This window comes from Azolla caroliniana, unplaced genomic scaffold, assembly GCF_043228905.1.
Source record: "Azolla caroliniana isolate FFs.n. ecotype wild unplaced genomic scaffold, voAzoCaro1.0.p SCAF_9, whole genome shotgun sequence".
Lineage (NCBI taxonomy): Eukaryota > Viridiplantae > Streptophyta > Polypodiopsida > Salviniales > Salviniaceae > Azolla > Azolla caroliniana.
The window spans coordinates 6550044-6564944 of record NW_028230444.1 but is presented as its reverse complement, the minus strand read 5'-3'; the positions used below and the strand labels follow the sequence as shown (position 1 = coordinate 6564944).

The following is a 14901-nucleotide window of genomic DNA, read 5'->3' as shown; positions in this document are numbered from 1 at the left end:
ATATGAAAGATTGCGAGAAGGTGCTCCAAAGGCTCGAAGATGCGAATTTGACATTTTTGGGAGAAAAATATGCATTCGGGCAACCAGAGATCTTTGTGGTAGGCCACTTGTGTGGAGCATATGGTCAGAAGCCTTTGCCATCCCAGGTGAATGTGATCCAGGACATGAAAGAAGAATGTGTAACCCAAATGGAGGTTCAAAGGTTCCTTGGAGCATACACGTTTTATCATATTTGGATTCCACACTACGCTCACATTGTTGAGCAATTATACGGTCTACTAAAGAAAAAGCGACGGTTCGAATGGACGAGCGAGCATACTATCGCCATCCGAAGGCTGAAGAAATTATTGATGGAGGCACCTGCATTACGGAAGGCAGACTATTCAGATAGGAAGCCCATTTTCGTGACTGTGGATACTAGTCCAATCGGAATCAGATGGGTTATCAACCAAGAAGACAAAGATTGCAACCAATATGCAATTCGGTTTGGCGCGAAAGTGTTAAGTGATAGGCAAAGAAGGTGTGCCCAAGTGAAGAGGGAGCTATGGAGAATCGTTTCGGTGATCAAGTCTGATCGTGACTACCTTATTGGCGCAGAAGTCATGATTGAGATAGATAGCCTGCCAATTTTAGGTATGATATCTAGTTGTAATACACCAGATATTGCCATGTAGCGTTGGATTGCATATATCAAATCACTCAACCTGGAGATCCGTCATGTAGCTGGGAAGTGTAATGTCGTTGTAGACATGTTATCACGAGCAAGATACGATGGAGAGGAAGATCGACATTCTGATGAAGAGGATGTTGGCTTGGATTTCTTTACAAGTTCCTACGCTCGGGTGCTAACTACTTTCATAGAAGAGGACTACGAAGGTGAATTCGTGGAGATCGGGAAATACTTGAGTTCTCTCCAAAAAGATGAATCATGATCAATGGAAGACTTCCACCGAATTCGGAAGAAGGCGTACAAGTATTTCTTTAAGGATGGAGCTCTTTGGAGGCATGCAAAAAAGAAGAATGGGACTCCGATGAGAGTTGTCTGCAAGCTAGAGGAATGACGAAAACTAATGTCCGAATTTCATGATAGTGTTTTTGCAGGCCATTGAGGAATATGGGCTATGTTCGCGAAGCTTAAGGAGAAATATTGGTGGTCGGGCATCTACAAAGAGGTAGCAGCTTATGTGGAAACATGTAAGGAATGTCAGATGTTTTCGAATGTTCGCCATCGAGATGAACTTCATCTGACTTACCCGTTGGCTATGCATTACAAGTGGATGGTGGACATTGTAATGATGCCAATGGAGCGATGGTAGATGAAGTATCTTGTGCTTGCGAGAGAGGATCTTACCAATCAAGTTGAAGGGCGAGCATTGAGAACTAAGGAGACATCATTAATATGCAGATTCCTTCTTGAAGATGTTATTTGCAGATATGGATGCATCGGCAAGATAGTGGCTGATAGAGGCGAGCTAGACGCCAATGAAGCTAGAGAATTTTTCTCGAGGATGGGAATCAAATTATCTCTTACCACGACGTATAATCCGGAACCGAATGGGAAAGTGGAATGTGGACATGGACCGATTGTAAAGGCTCTAGTGAAAGCTTGCAATGGGAAAATAGGAGAATGCCCGCGACTATTGCCATTTGCACTATGGGCTGATAGGACTACTCACAGTACGGTGACAGGATACATGCCGACAGAGATCATATTCGGACAAAAGCCGATAATGCCAGTAGAACAAAGTATTGTTTCATGGTTTGCATTGCCATGGCAAGATGAGATAAGTAGAGAAGATCTTCTAGCATTGAGGATTCGACAGTTAGAGCGGAAGTTGGAAGATATAGATGAGGCTAAAGAGCGGCTCAAAAATGCAAGGTTGAAGAACAAGAAAGACTTCGAAAAACGACATCGACATCGTCTGAGGAAAATCGTTGAAGGAGATTGGGTGCTGGTCTATGACAATAGCCTAGACAATCGTTGAAGGAGATTGGCTCGAAAATTTTCACAACGATGGTTTGGACCATGTGGTGAAGAAAGTGGAAGATAACGCAACATATTGTTTAGTAGAACTGGATGGTACACCACTTACCTTGCCAATTACTGGGAAAAGAATCAAGATCTTCAAGAGAAGAGATAGAATAGAAATCGGATTCGAAGCTTTCGACGATTCTATCTTGGGCATCGATGAAAAAGTAAAGTAATCAGAAGTGGAGCCTCACCAAAATTGGCACATACCGGTGGATGTGCAGGTTTGGTGGGGGCGAATGTCGTGTGATTCTTTACACACTATGTAAAAAATAATGAAATAATTATTTTAGATTACATTGGTGGCTTGATATAGAAAGATAGATGTCTTCAAGAGCTTCATAACACATTTTACTACACATAAAACGGATAAATAAGTATTAAGTTATGTGACTATGAAGTTTTAGAAGATAACGAAAATAGAATTATGAAATATCCCACATAGATAGGAAACTTTAGGATCCATCTATATAAGCAGATTGAGAACTATTAGTTTTTATCTATGTGTTGAGAGCACAAAAGGAATGGTTGGACTTGGACCAATTTGTTTACATGGACAAATGTGGCTAAGGAACCGGCAACAAAACCGGGAACTAGAAACCGGATGGAGCTGATGACTGGATAGAACTGGCAACAAAACTGGGAACCGAAAACCGGATGGAGCCGGAAACTGGAAATTGGAAACTGGATAGAGCCGGTGATGAAGTTGGGAATTGGAACCGGATGACGACGGAACTGGCAACAAGCAACCAATCGAACAAAACCGACAATCGGCAACCAGACAAAACCAGCGACCGGACGACGACGGACTAGAAACCGGACAGAGCCGGCGATGAAGTTGGGAACTAGAACCGGATGACGACGGAACCGGCAACCGACAATCGGACGGAGACGACAATCAGCAACAGGACAGAACCAACAATCGAACAGTGCCAGAATGAAAACCGAACGCGGACCGAACGAATCGGATGGATGACGGTCGAGATGGATGGATGATAGGATCATGCGAAAAATTAAAGTAAAATAAAGTAAAGGTCATGGGAAAGGCATGAAAAGAAAAGAGGGAGGCCATGCATAAAGGAAAGGTCATGTGGAAGGCATGCAACTAAAGGTAGAGACCATGCAACTAAAAGTAAAAGGCCAAGCAACTAAAAATAAAGGCCAAGCAACTAAAAAAGGAGGCCATGCAACTAAAAATAAAGGCCATGCAACAAAAAGGGGATGCATGCAAAGGAACATGGGAGGCGATGATCAAGAGGGAACTCGATATATGTACCACTTTTTTTTCTCTAGTTTCTTCTTCTTTTTCGTTTTTTTGGGCCCATTCTCTTCTTCTCTCTCCCATTCCTTGGGGAAAAAATGCTAAGCCTAATTATCTTAGAGAAGGAAATCCTAATTTTTCCTATCGAATCCATATCTCTGTTTCTTCTAATCTATTATTCTATTAATCTTCGTAAGCTTAAACTTTTGTAATCCCAATCTTGGGATAGATTGTAATCTTTCTTTCCCTTTGTTAATGAAATTTGTCAATCTTTCTCATTTCCATTAATTGTTTAATATAAACATACGAATTTGATATCCTTTGGTCGGAGGCCCTGGGGTCCTACCTCAAGTTCACGTATCCTTGTCGTATTTTCGCGACACCGGAGGGACCGAATTGCCAATGGCATCAACCAGGTCCAAGTCTCATTCTCCATGAGCGCTCACATCTCATCCTGCATTGCGGCACACCAATTTGTGTCTTTTTCCTCTTCTGCATAGCTCTCTAGCTCACACACTTCTACCACTTTCATCAAGTACGCATAGTGATGCGTCTCCGACTCGAACTCGAACTAGTGTAATTCGGCTAGGTGACTGGCTAACACATGGCCCGCCCATGGGACAATGCCTAGCACAACCGAACCCCAAAACTTAGTCCTGGTCATTTGCTTCATCATCCTCATCCTCCTGGTCATTGTTCGGGTCATCATTATCATTGTTGTGGTCTTCTTCCTTGAGCTCCTCATCGTCGTTGTCCTCATTTAGAACGTCCAACAGATTGGGCTCCTCATCTTCTTCATCTTTAGTGTCATTCGGAGCTGGCTGATCTTCTAGTTGTGTTCTATTAGTTCGCAATGTCAACTTTGCCTCTCTCTCTTGATCCAGGTGTGCTTGTCGTGACTCCTCGTTGATTCCTTTGGTTTGGCCCGACTCCTACTCCGTTGTGTCTTGGTCCGACTCCAACTCCGACTCTTGTCCTAGTTGCTCCATTACCTCATCCTTAGCCTTCATTGCTTCTTGTTGCCTCTCTTGTTGTCGGCATTCCTTTTCATAGGCATCAAGGTCTAGAGTGAGTGTAATCCGCTGGTCGTCATATTCTTCCAGCAACTTGTTGAGTTCTTCCTTGTGGTGCGCCATTAATTCATATATATCTCCGGCCAGCTCGTCCCGTAGTGTGGTTATGCTCGCCTTATCCATCTTGAAAAATCCTTGACCCTGCGTTTTCCTGTTCTCATGGTCGACCCTTGATAATTGTAATTCAGCTACTTGAGCTTACCACTACTTCCAATAGTTGTCCAGAGCCTTTGTGATGGCCTGATGCATCTTTTGCTTTCGTTTGTTCAAGATAGCTTGCACCTTTTCCTCTCCCATCCTAAGCTGATACTTTAAAGCACTGATTTCATTTTTTAGCTCTTCTTGTCGACTTGCCGCGAAGTCGTGCTAGAACATCACTTTTGCTTCTGCCACTACGAGTGCATTTCGCACCTGCTCATACTTATTAGCAAGCTATTTATAACGTTGAGTCATTTCCTCCTTTTCAGCTTTGAATGTAGCTATGTGCTTCTTATCTAACTCCTCTTGTGTTTTCAAAGTTGCTTGGAGGTCATTGATCATTCTTTGTTTCCTATTAAAATATATTTTGAGGCGAGTAAGCTGACCATTGAGTCGATCCATTTCCTCTTGTCAGGAGCGAAGCATGTCATGGAGTTTTGTCTGGAACCCTTCCATATGATGATGTGCCTTCTAGAGTCAGTCCTGGATAATGTGTGTTAAGAAAATGTGAAGAAGGCACTTGGGCTCTTCTTATGTGCGCGGCGGATCGTGGTGTGCTAGATCGTTTGGTGCTCAAACACAGAAGGGAAGGGGGAAGGAGACTTACCTCTGTAGCAGCCAAAAACTTCTTCTATTTCATTACGCGCAGAGCTCTACTTGCTCTCGTCTGTTTCTCTCTTCTGCTCTCACTCTCTGAGTTCTTTCTCTCTATCCTCACTCTCCCTCTCAGAGTTCTACTTCCTGTATATTTCTTACTTACTTACTCTCTTACTTTTTTACCTAAGTAATAAGTTACTTACGTATGCAGCTAATTAGCTGCCTGTAGCTAATTAGCTGTCAGTCGCTAAATAGCTGTCAGTAGCTAATTAACCGTTTCTCCTTTATGTTCACAAGTAGCTAAATAGCTACTATATCTTATTTCCTAATAAGCATCACATACCATGTTGAGCTTGCTTCTCAACACTCCCCCTCAAGCTCAACTTATCCTTTCTTGGGGTTATCTACCACTTCTTTTCCATGATGCTTTTCAGCCATCATATCAGTGTCTACAACTCCCATCATGTTCCAAAATTGTGTATGCTTTTCCACACTCAATCCCTTTGTGAGAATATTAGCAACCTGCTGATTTGTATTCACACACACCAGATCAACTTCTCCTTCAATCACTTTTTCTCTAACAAAGTGATAATGCACTTCAATGTGCTTTGTTCTTGCATGGAACACTGGGTTTTTTGCAAGCTGAATGCTGCTCATGTTGTCACACCAAATTGTGACAGTACCATCTATATACTCTCCCAAATCAGCAAGCAATCTTCTGATCCATACCTCTTCACAAGTGGCTATGGCAGCTCCTCTGTACTCAGCTTCAGTACTAGACAATGCAACAATAGCTTGTTTCTTGCTACTCCATGAAATACCTGCACTTCCCAATGTAAATATATATCCACTTGTGGATCTTCTATCTGCTTGGCTTCCAACCCCATCAACATCTGTATATCCTTCCAGATTTATGTCAAAACCAGCCCTGTAAAACAATCCATAGTTCTGAGTACCTTTTACATACCTCAGAATTCTTCTAATGCAATCCAAATGCGGCTTTGTTGGCTATTGCATAAATTGGCTGACTAATCCAACTGCATAACTCAAATCAGGTCTTGTTATGGTCAAATAAATAAGGTTTCCCACCATAGACCTGTACATGTTTACATCTTCTATTTTGGCTCCCAAATCAGCCCTCAATTTGCAGTTTTTATCTAGTGGTACTCCAATAGGTTTGCATCCAAGCATACCATACTTTTTCAACATAGTTGTTGCATATTGTCTTTGCAACACAAATATACCACTTTCAGATCTGATGATTTCAATACCCAAAAAATATCTCAAATCTCCCAAATCTTTCATATGAAATTTCATTTCCAAATTTCTTTTCAACTTACTTATTTCATCCATGAAATCACCTCCAATGATGAGATCATCAACATAAATCAGAATCACAGCAATACAATCATCTTTCCTTTTAACATACAATGATGAATCAGCCTTTGACATTTTGAAGTCAAGTTTTTTCAGATAATCTGAAAGTTCTCTGTGCCATGTTCTTGGTGCCTGTTTCAATCCATAGAGAACCTTTTTCAGCTTACATACATAATCTAGATGCTTCCTATCTTCAAAACCTGGTGGTTGACACATATACACTTCTTCTTCCAAGTTACCATGTAAGAAGGCATTGTTTACATCCATATAATGAAGAAACCATCTTCTGGCTGCACCTACAGCCAGTAATGTCCTCAATGTTGCCATCTTTGCAACCGGTGCAAATGTCTCATCATAATCAATTCCTTGCATTTGGGCATATCCCTTTGCAACCAATCTTGCTTTATGTCTACTTACATTCCCACTGGAATCATGCTTTGTCTTGTAGACCCATTTGCAACCTACCACATTTTTTCCTTTTGGTAACTTCACCAAATCCCATGTTCTGTTTTCAGCCAATGCATCAATCTCTTCTCGCATTGCATCCACCCATTTCTTCTCAGTTTTAGCCTCATCAAAACTACTTGGATCAAGGATCTGTACCACCTTAGACATATATGCATAATGCATAGCCATATATGTTTCATAACCAAATCTTTCAACAGTTTTTTTCTCTCTATCTGATCTTCTCAGTTTCTGATTTGCATCCTTCAATGCTTTTTCCATACCAGGGATTTTCAATCCTCTTATACCAAGAAGATCATCCAATGACAGATCTAAATCCTCATCTTCCATGTTTTTAGACAAGTCATCCAACATTTCATACTCTGGCATTTTCTGTTTTCCTTTTTTATCATCACATTTTTTGTGTCCTCCACTTTTTCCACTCCAAGAATTCGAATCAGATTTACCATCTGAGCTTTTTGATGGTCTAGAACATTCTGTTGATGTTGGACCTTGCTGTCCAACCTTGCTTCCATCTCTGTGGCAGTCTTCTACATTTTCAGATTTGTCTCTGTCTTCAATCTCACTATCTTCATCAGTCTCTGGATTCTGTTTTGGACTGTACCAACTAGCTAACTCATCAACGATTACATCCCTACTTGTCACAATCTTCTTTGTTACAGGGTTATAGCATCTATACCCTTTTTGTTCTTTTGAATAGCCAACAAAAATACATTTTTCTGCTTTTGGATCCAGCTTACTTCTTACTTCTACAGGCACATGTACATATACAAGGCATCCAAACACTTTTAAGTGTTCTAAGCTAGGTTTCCTTCCATAGAAACACTCTTCAGGAGTTGCTTCATGTACTCCCGATGTTATACATCTATTTAGAATATAATTTGTTGTATTTACAGCTTCTGCCCAATAGTACAATGGCATATTCTTCTCTGTCATCAAAGCCCTTGCAATGTTCACCAATGTTCTGTTTTTCCTCTCAGCAACTCCATTTTGTTGTGGAGTATATCTACATGTGAACTGTCTTCTTATTCCCTGATTGCATAGAAAATCAGAAAATTCATTGGAGAAATACTCTCCTCCTCCATCAGACCTTAAACATTTTATTCTTGTACCTGCCTGCTTTTCTACCATGCATTTAAACTTAACGAAAACATTCAAACACTTCACTTTTCTCTTTCATGAAGTACACCCATGTTTTGCTTGAGCAATCATCAATAAAAGTTACATAAAATCTGCAGCCACAGATAGATGCATTCTTAGTTGGTCCCCATACATCCGTATGTACCAAATCCAACAGATTTTTACTTACATGTCTTTCATGAGGGAATGGCAACCTATTTTGCTTTCCATATTGACATGCTTCACATATCTTTCCCATTTCACAATTTTTCAGTTTTGGCAGTCCAGCCACTACATCTTTTCTCAACATATTCTTTAGGGTTTGCATACTTATGTGGCCAATCCTTTTATGCCACATTTCCACATCTGAGACTACACTCATTCCTTTTGCAAACATAGCTGAAATCTGTCTAGGCATGTCAACATCCAAAATAAACATTCTTCCTTGTCGTTTTCCTTTTGCAATGAGCTTCCCATTCTTTTCTATATAGCATCCACTTTGCTTAAACTTTACTTGCATACCTTGCTCTACTATCTGTCCAACAGAAATCAGATTCTTAGCAAGATTTGGAACATGCATTACATTCAACATAGACTTAGTCTTTCCTTTTTCTTCCCACAATGGGATATCTCCAACATATTCTATTTGGTGAGTACTATTATCACCCGTTTGTACATAGCCAGGAATCTCTGGTTCTCTTAACCTTTCAAACCAGTTTGCATGTCCAGTCATATGGTTAGATGCCCCCGAGTCTACATACCATGTAAACTCTTCATTACATTTTTGTGAGCTTTTAGCCACTGCTGCTATCTCATGTTGTACCACAAATGCACCATCTTTTTCACAATCTTCACTAGTTTGGGCATAATTATTCTGCTGTCTCTTTCCTCTTTGCTCATCATTTTGCTTCTTGTAACATTCAGCCTGTGTGTGGCCTAGTTTTCCACAATACCAACAACCATCATCATTTACATATGTTTGCTTACCTTTACCTTGGTTGCTCCCCCTGCCTCTGTTGTTGTTTCTTCCTCTAATGGTTTGTTGTCCTCTTCCTTGATAACCATTATTGTGGGTTCTTGCTGAGACAAATCTTCCATGGCCTCTTCCTCGGCCTCTTCCAGCACTATTATATAGGGCTTGCCCCTCATTCTCAAGATTTCCTTTATTTACATCATCCATCTGATTCCTTTCTTCTACTACAAGCATTGAAACCAGATCTGGAAAACTTGGGATACTATCCCTTGTAAGCATAGAGGTTTTAAAGCTTTTGTATTGAGGTCCTAAGCCTCTCAAGCATATTTCTACCTTATCATCATCTTCTATCTTTACATTGATTGAAGCAAGTGATTCACATATGCTCTTTATTTTCAAAGCATACTCATTTATTGACATCTTACCTTTTTCTAAGGTATTTAGCTCAGTCTTCAACTGTAGCTTTCTAGCTTTTGTGTTTACTGCAAACAGTTTTACCAAATTGTCCCAAGCTTCTTTTGGGAGCATAACATCATGTATGTGCCCCATAGTTCCTAATATTCGCGTACGTCCAATTTATTGGACGTACACGAACGTTTGCAAACGTACGCGTATGATACGCGATATTCGTTTGGGTTTTTTTTTTTTTGGGGGGGGTTTTTTGGGTGTTTTTTTGGGGGGTTTTTTCTGATGCGTCGTTGCGTTGTGAGCACTGAGCACTGAGCAGTGACGAGTGATGAGTCTGAGTCTCTGAGAGTTTGAGAGTTTGAGAGTCTGAGAATCGAGAGTCCTCAGTTGATCGTAGAGAATCGAGAGCTTTGAGTGAAAATCAGATTTCTGTGAGGAGAAAATCGTGAAGAGAATCGAGAGCTTTGAGTGAAAATCAGATTTCTATGAAGGACAAAACGAACAGGCTGATTTCTAATTTCTAATTTCTGATTCCCAAATCCCGAATCCCGAATCCCGAATCCTGATTCCCGCTCACCCGCGTGCCGCCTACAACTTGCCGCCTTACCGATTTGTCTCGTTTGATTCTTCTTGGAAGCGTAAAGGTAAATTGTTATCCTGAATTCATGTATTTCTAATGTCTATACAATTGTTAAATCATTCAATGAGCATGAGATCAAACCCTAAAACGAAAATTTGGGAAAAAACCCTCAAAATCTTAACAAAAACCCAAGAACTCATAAAACACTAAATGAGATTATGGAATTATGGATGTTTGTATGTGCAAATCAGCTTTAATTTCAGGTTGTACATACTACAAATGCATGTTTTTCTCAAATAATGGATGCAAGGGATAAGAAAACTAGACATGTCGCCCTTCCCCGCCCCTTCACTACCCATTTTTTTGGTTTTTTTAATCGAATAATTGAAAGAGGAAGAGAAACAACAAATTGCATGATGCATCTTTGTCTTAGGTTTGTGATTTGTCTTTCATGGGATTGAGAAGGTCATAGTGTGCTGAAAAGTAATACCTCTTGGCCATATAGGATTCGTAATAATGTAGAGAATTTAACTAGTTGTTCATGTTTTCATCTAATTGAAATTTGGCCTTTGGAGAGAGATAATCACCATTGAACCTTTTGGCTTTTAGCCATAGAAATTTTTGATATTGAAATTTGAAACATAAGATAGAAAGTAACATAGAAAGTGACATAGAAATGAATTATATTGAGGCAATGTTGCCCGAAATCGAATAGAACTTAATAAACTCTGAGAAGGAAAAGCACCTCAAAAGGATTGTAGTTTTATTAAATCAATGTAATTGTAGTTTTCTAATGTTCTTTTATATATTAATATCAACGTGATTGTAGATTTGTTAACTCACTTCCTAAATTGTTGATTTATAAATTAATGTGATTGTAGTATGGGCAAACAAAAGAGCTTTTTATGGGACCACATTACTGTCGTGAAGAGAAACAATAAAGGAATGCATATAAATGAATGCAAATATTGCAAACACGTGTTTGCTGGTGGTCCACACCGAATTAAAGCCCATCTTTTGGGGCTAAAAGGACAAGGTGTGGATAAATGCCGCAAAGTCACTGGAGCAATAAAAGATGAGATACAAAAATTAGTATCGGATGTGGATGCTCATGAAAATATTAATGCTAATGAAAATTCTATTATAGAAAGTGAGAATAATGTCGATATAAGTACATCTAATGCCAATGTTGTGCCATCTACTTGTGCATCTGTAGTTGACATGTCATCTTCATCATGTAAGAAGAGGACAATTGAGAATTCTAGTGGATCCCTACAAATCTCTTGGCAAAAAAGTTTGAATAAAAATGCCGATGAATCAGTGAGAAGATTCTTTTTTGTAGAGGATATTCCACATCTTAAGGTTGATAGTTCCTTTTTTCATGATATGGTTCAAGCAATTGCAAAGGCTGGTCCGTCATATAAGCCACCAAGTTCTTTCCAATTGGGAAAGAGGCACTTAGATGAAGAAGTAAAAATTGTTGAAGATAAACTTTCATGCATCAAAGAGAAATGGAAAATATATGGATGCACTATAGTCAGTGATGGTTGGTCATATACTAGAAATAGGCCAATAATTAATGTTCTAGCTTCATCAATGTTTGGTTCAGTGTTTTTGAGGTCTGTGGATACAAGTGGAGAATGTAAAACGGGGGAGTATATCTTTAATATTCTAAAAGCTACCATTCTTGAAATTGGCCCAACAAATGTTATGCAAGTATGCATGGATAATGCATCAAATTGTGTGGCAGCGGGACATATGATAGAGAAAGAGTGGCCCATGATATTTTTTACTCGATGCACATGTCATTGCCTTGATTTGTTGTTTGAGGATATAGGAAAATGTGCTTGGGTTAATGATGCTTTGAGATTAGGTATGAAGGTTACTACGTTCATCACAAGAAAGCTATATGTGCTTGCAATGTTTCGCAAGTTTAGTAAAAAGGAATTGTTGAAGCCTTCTACTACAAGGTTTGCTTATAGTTTCATTCTGCTATCAAATTTGTTGGATGATAGAGTGTATAGTGGTTTAAGAAGAATGGTAGTTAGCGAAGAATGGTGCCAATGGAAGGGATCTAAAACGCAACAAGCAGAAGAAGTAGTTTCGATAATATTGAATGCTTCCTTTTGGTCAAATGTAAAGATGATAGTGGAAATATGCTCACCAATTTTAAAAGTGTTGCGATTGGCGGATAGAGAAGGTGCAACAACGGGGTTGATATATGAATGTACACGACGAATGGTAGAAGAAATAAATAAAATGCAAGGAATCAATAACATGTTGCTTGATGAAATTAGAGGATTATGCATGGATAGATGCAAAATGTTACATTCACCATTACATGCAATTGGATATCTCTTACATCCAATTTGGTGGGAAAATTCTCAAGTTTTTGATAATGTGGTGAATGCTAGTTGGATAGACACCATTATGCGATATGCAAATGGTGACATTAAGATGCAAGGTAATTTATTAGATGAGTATCATGCTTATAAAACTAAAGAGAAGGGTATTTTTCAACTTCCACCTTCAAATGATCCTACTAGAATGAAAGAAGGTGTTAAGTGGTGGGAATTATTTGGAGAAGAAACCCCAAATTTAAGTAAACTTGCGATACGAGTGCTTTCTCAAGGTACTTGTGCATCTCCATGTGAGAGAAATTGGAGTACCTTTTCATTGATACACACTAAGAGGAGAAATAGGTTGAGTCATGATCATATAGAGAAGCTGGTATACTTGCATACAAACCATCGTCTATTAAAGAAAGTCAAACAAAGAGATTCATGCCGTATAGAAGTGACTTTGGATATGATTAATAAAGAAGAAGATGATGATAGGCTTTTGGTATTGCAAAGACAACATGCAACTATGGTTAATGAGGATTTCGAAGAAGAAGATGATGATGGGCAAGATGTTAACATTGACAATGCACCTCAAGAGTAGAGAGATGAGATTAACTATTAGTACTATGAATTTAGAGCTACTTTCTAGGTTAATGTTCATGTTTGAAGTTTGAACTTTGGATAAATTTTGGTTCATGTTTAGAATTTTGGATGCTATTTTGTTAGTTTTCAATGAAATTATGGTCTTGATTTTTGTTTATAAAAATCTTGATTATTTTTTATTTTTCATATTTTAAAATTTTTTTTAGAGTAATAAAAATAAATATAAATATAAATATAGACGAATGGATTCCAATCATACTTGGAGCCATTTCACGTATGAGTATGATACGAATATTCACGTATGAGTATGACACATTTGAGACGTATGGCTAGAACTATGATGTGCCCAAGCATCGAATCTGAGATGCTAAGTGAGAGCCAATGCATTACCTTCCTTGCCCCTTGATTCCAATCTTTGAAGGCTTTAATCTGTGCTACTGTGGCATTTTCTTCTGGGATCTCCGGAGCCTCTTCTAGGTCTCCTTCAATGTAATCCCAGTATCCTTTCCCCATTAGGAAATTCGTCATTCTAAATTTCCACGTCGGGAAATTGTTTTTATCTAGTTTCTCTGTAACTATTTGGCCCGCATTCTTTGCAGCCATTATCTCTTCCAAACTAGGGTTTCTGTTACAATTACTTCAACAAGTAACTTTCTGATTCAGATCAGCAACCAGGGAAATACCTTTCTCAGTTCTATGCACTTCTGTACTCTTCTTTATGAGCAACCTCGCTCTGATACCATGTTAAGAAAACGTGAAGAAGGCACTTGGGCTCTTCTTATGTGTGCGGCGGATCGTGGTGTGCTAGATCGTTTGGTGCTCAAATACAGAAGGGAAGGGGGAAGGAGACTTACCTCTGTAGCAGCCAAAAACTTCTTCTATTTCATTACGCACAGAGCTCTACTTGCTCTCGTCTGTTTCTCTCTTCTGCTCTCACTCTCTGAGTTCTTTCTCTCTATCCTCACTCTCCCTCTCAGAGTTCTACTTCCTGTATATTTCTTACTTACTTACTCTCTTACTTTTTTACCTAAGTAATAAGTTACTTACGTATGCAGCTAATTAGCTGCCTGTAGCTAATTAGCTGTCAGTCGCTAAATAGCTGTCAGTAGCTAATTAGTTGTCAATAGCTAATTAGCTGTTTCTCCTGTTTGGATTTCGGTCCCTCCGGATGGGATGTCCGGAGATGAATGACGGCAAGGATGAAGAGTACCCGGCTACGGATCCGGATGATGAAGACCCCGGCTACGGAGCCGGATGACGAATGTACCCCGGAGAGAGATCCGGATGCGGGGACATATTTGTGAATATGTTTGCCAAGGGCCCTTGAGGCTATATTTGTAAATAGCCCGAAAGTCATATGTGTATAAATATGACTTAGGGCAAACAGTTTTGTTGTTGCTCATTTCTCTGTTTTCCATTTAGAGTGAGAGAGAGAGAAAGGAAGAGGTCGACGCCTCTGTGTAATACCGCCGCCTGTGGCGAGGACAGCGAGCTCAAGGTCGTCGCCTTGCAGCTCGCCATTGTACATTCACTGCGTATACTGATAGTTGGAGTCTTGCACTCCCGTGGTTTTTCCCGTCTAGGGTTTTCCACGATAAACCCTGTGCATTCGAGTCTCTCTCTGTGTTTTCTATTTACTGCTGCATTGATCCGTGTTTCCTCGGTTGTGGCCGAGAGAAGAAGGTTTCGAAAGCGTCAATACCCAACAATCTGGTATCAGAGCGACTGCAGTGCAGAAAATGGAAGGCGGCAACAGCGGGCAGCCGGGGATGATGGTGCTGATTGCGCAGAACTACGCCGACTGGAAGATAAAGATGGAGGATCTGCTCATTGTTCGGGACCTGTATGAACCGATCGACAGGTCGGAAATACCCAA

At 39.7% G+C, this 14901-nt stretch overlaps 3 protein-coding genes across 3 annotated transcripts; all 3 read left to right on the top strand.

The window, feature by feature from the left end:
- The first annotated feature begins 350 nt into the window (after window positions 1-350).
- LOC147860046 (uncharacterized) lies at window positions 351-674 on the top strand. The gene has a single exon (XM_087324619.1). It carries the CDS (start codon window positions 351-353, stop codon window positions 672-674), a length of 324 nt encoding a protein of 107 aa, XP_087180745.1.
- Window positions 675-1508: 834 nt separating this feature from the next.
- Window positions 1509-1985, top strand: LOC147860045 (uncharacterized). Its single transcript, XM_087324618.1, has one exon. The coding sequence runs from the start codon at window positions 1509-1511 to the stop codon at window positions 1983-1985; it is 477 nt and encodes a 158-aa protein (XP_087180744.1).
- A 9255-nt stretch (window positions 1986-11240) lies between these two features.
- Window positions 11241-13023, top strand: LOC147860044 (uncharacterized). The gene has a single exon (XM_087324616.1). It carries the CDS (start codon window positions 11302-11304, stop codon window positions 13021-13023), a length of 1722 nt encoding a protein of 573 aa, XP_087180742.1. The 5' UTR covers window positions 11241-11301.
- The last annotated feature ends 1878 nt before the right edge of the window (window positions 13024-14901 follow it).

Bases quoted from the DNA above. Each gene is read 5' to 3' on its own strand.
- LOC147860045 (XM_087324618.1), top strand. From the start codon at position 1,509: ATGGGAATCAAATTATCTCTTACCACGACGTATAATCCGGAACCGAAT.
- LOC147860046 (XM_087324619.1), top strand. From the start codon at position 351: ATGGAGGCACCTGCATTACGGAAGGCAGACTATTCAGATAGGAAGCCC.
- LOC147860044 (XM_087324616.1), top strand. From the start codon at position 11,302: ATGTCATCTTCATCATGTAAGAAGAGGACAATTGAGAATTCTAGTGGA.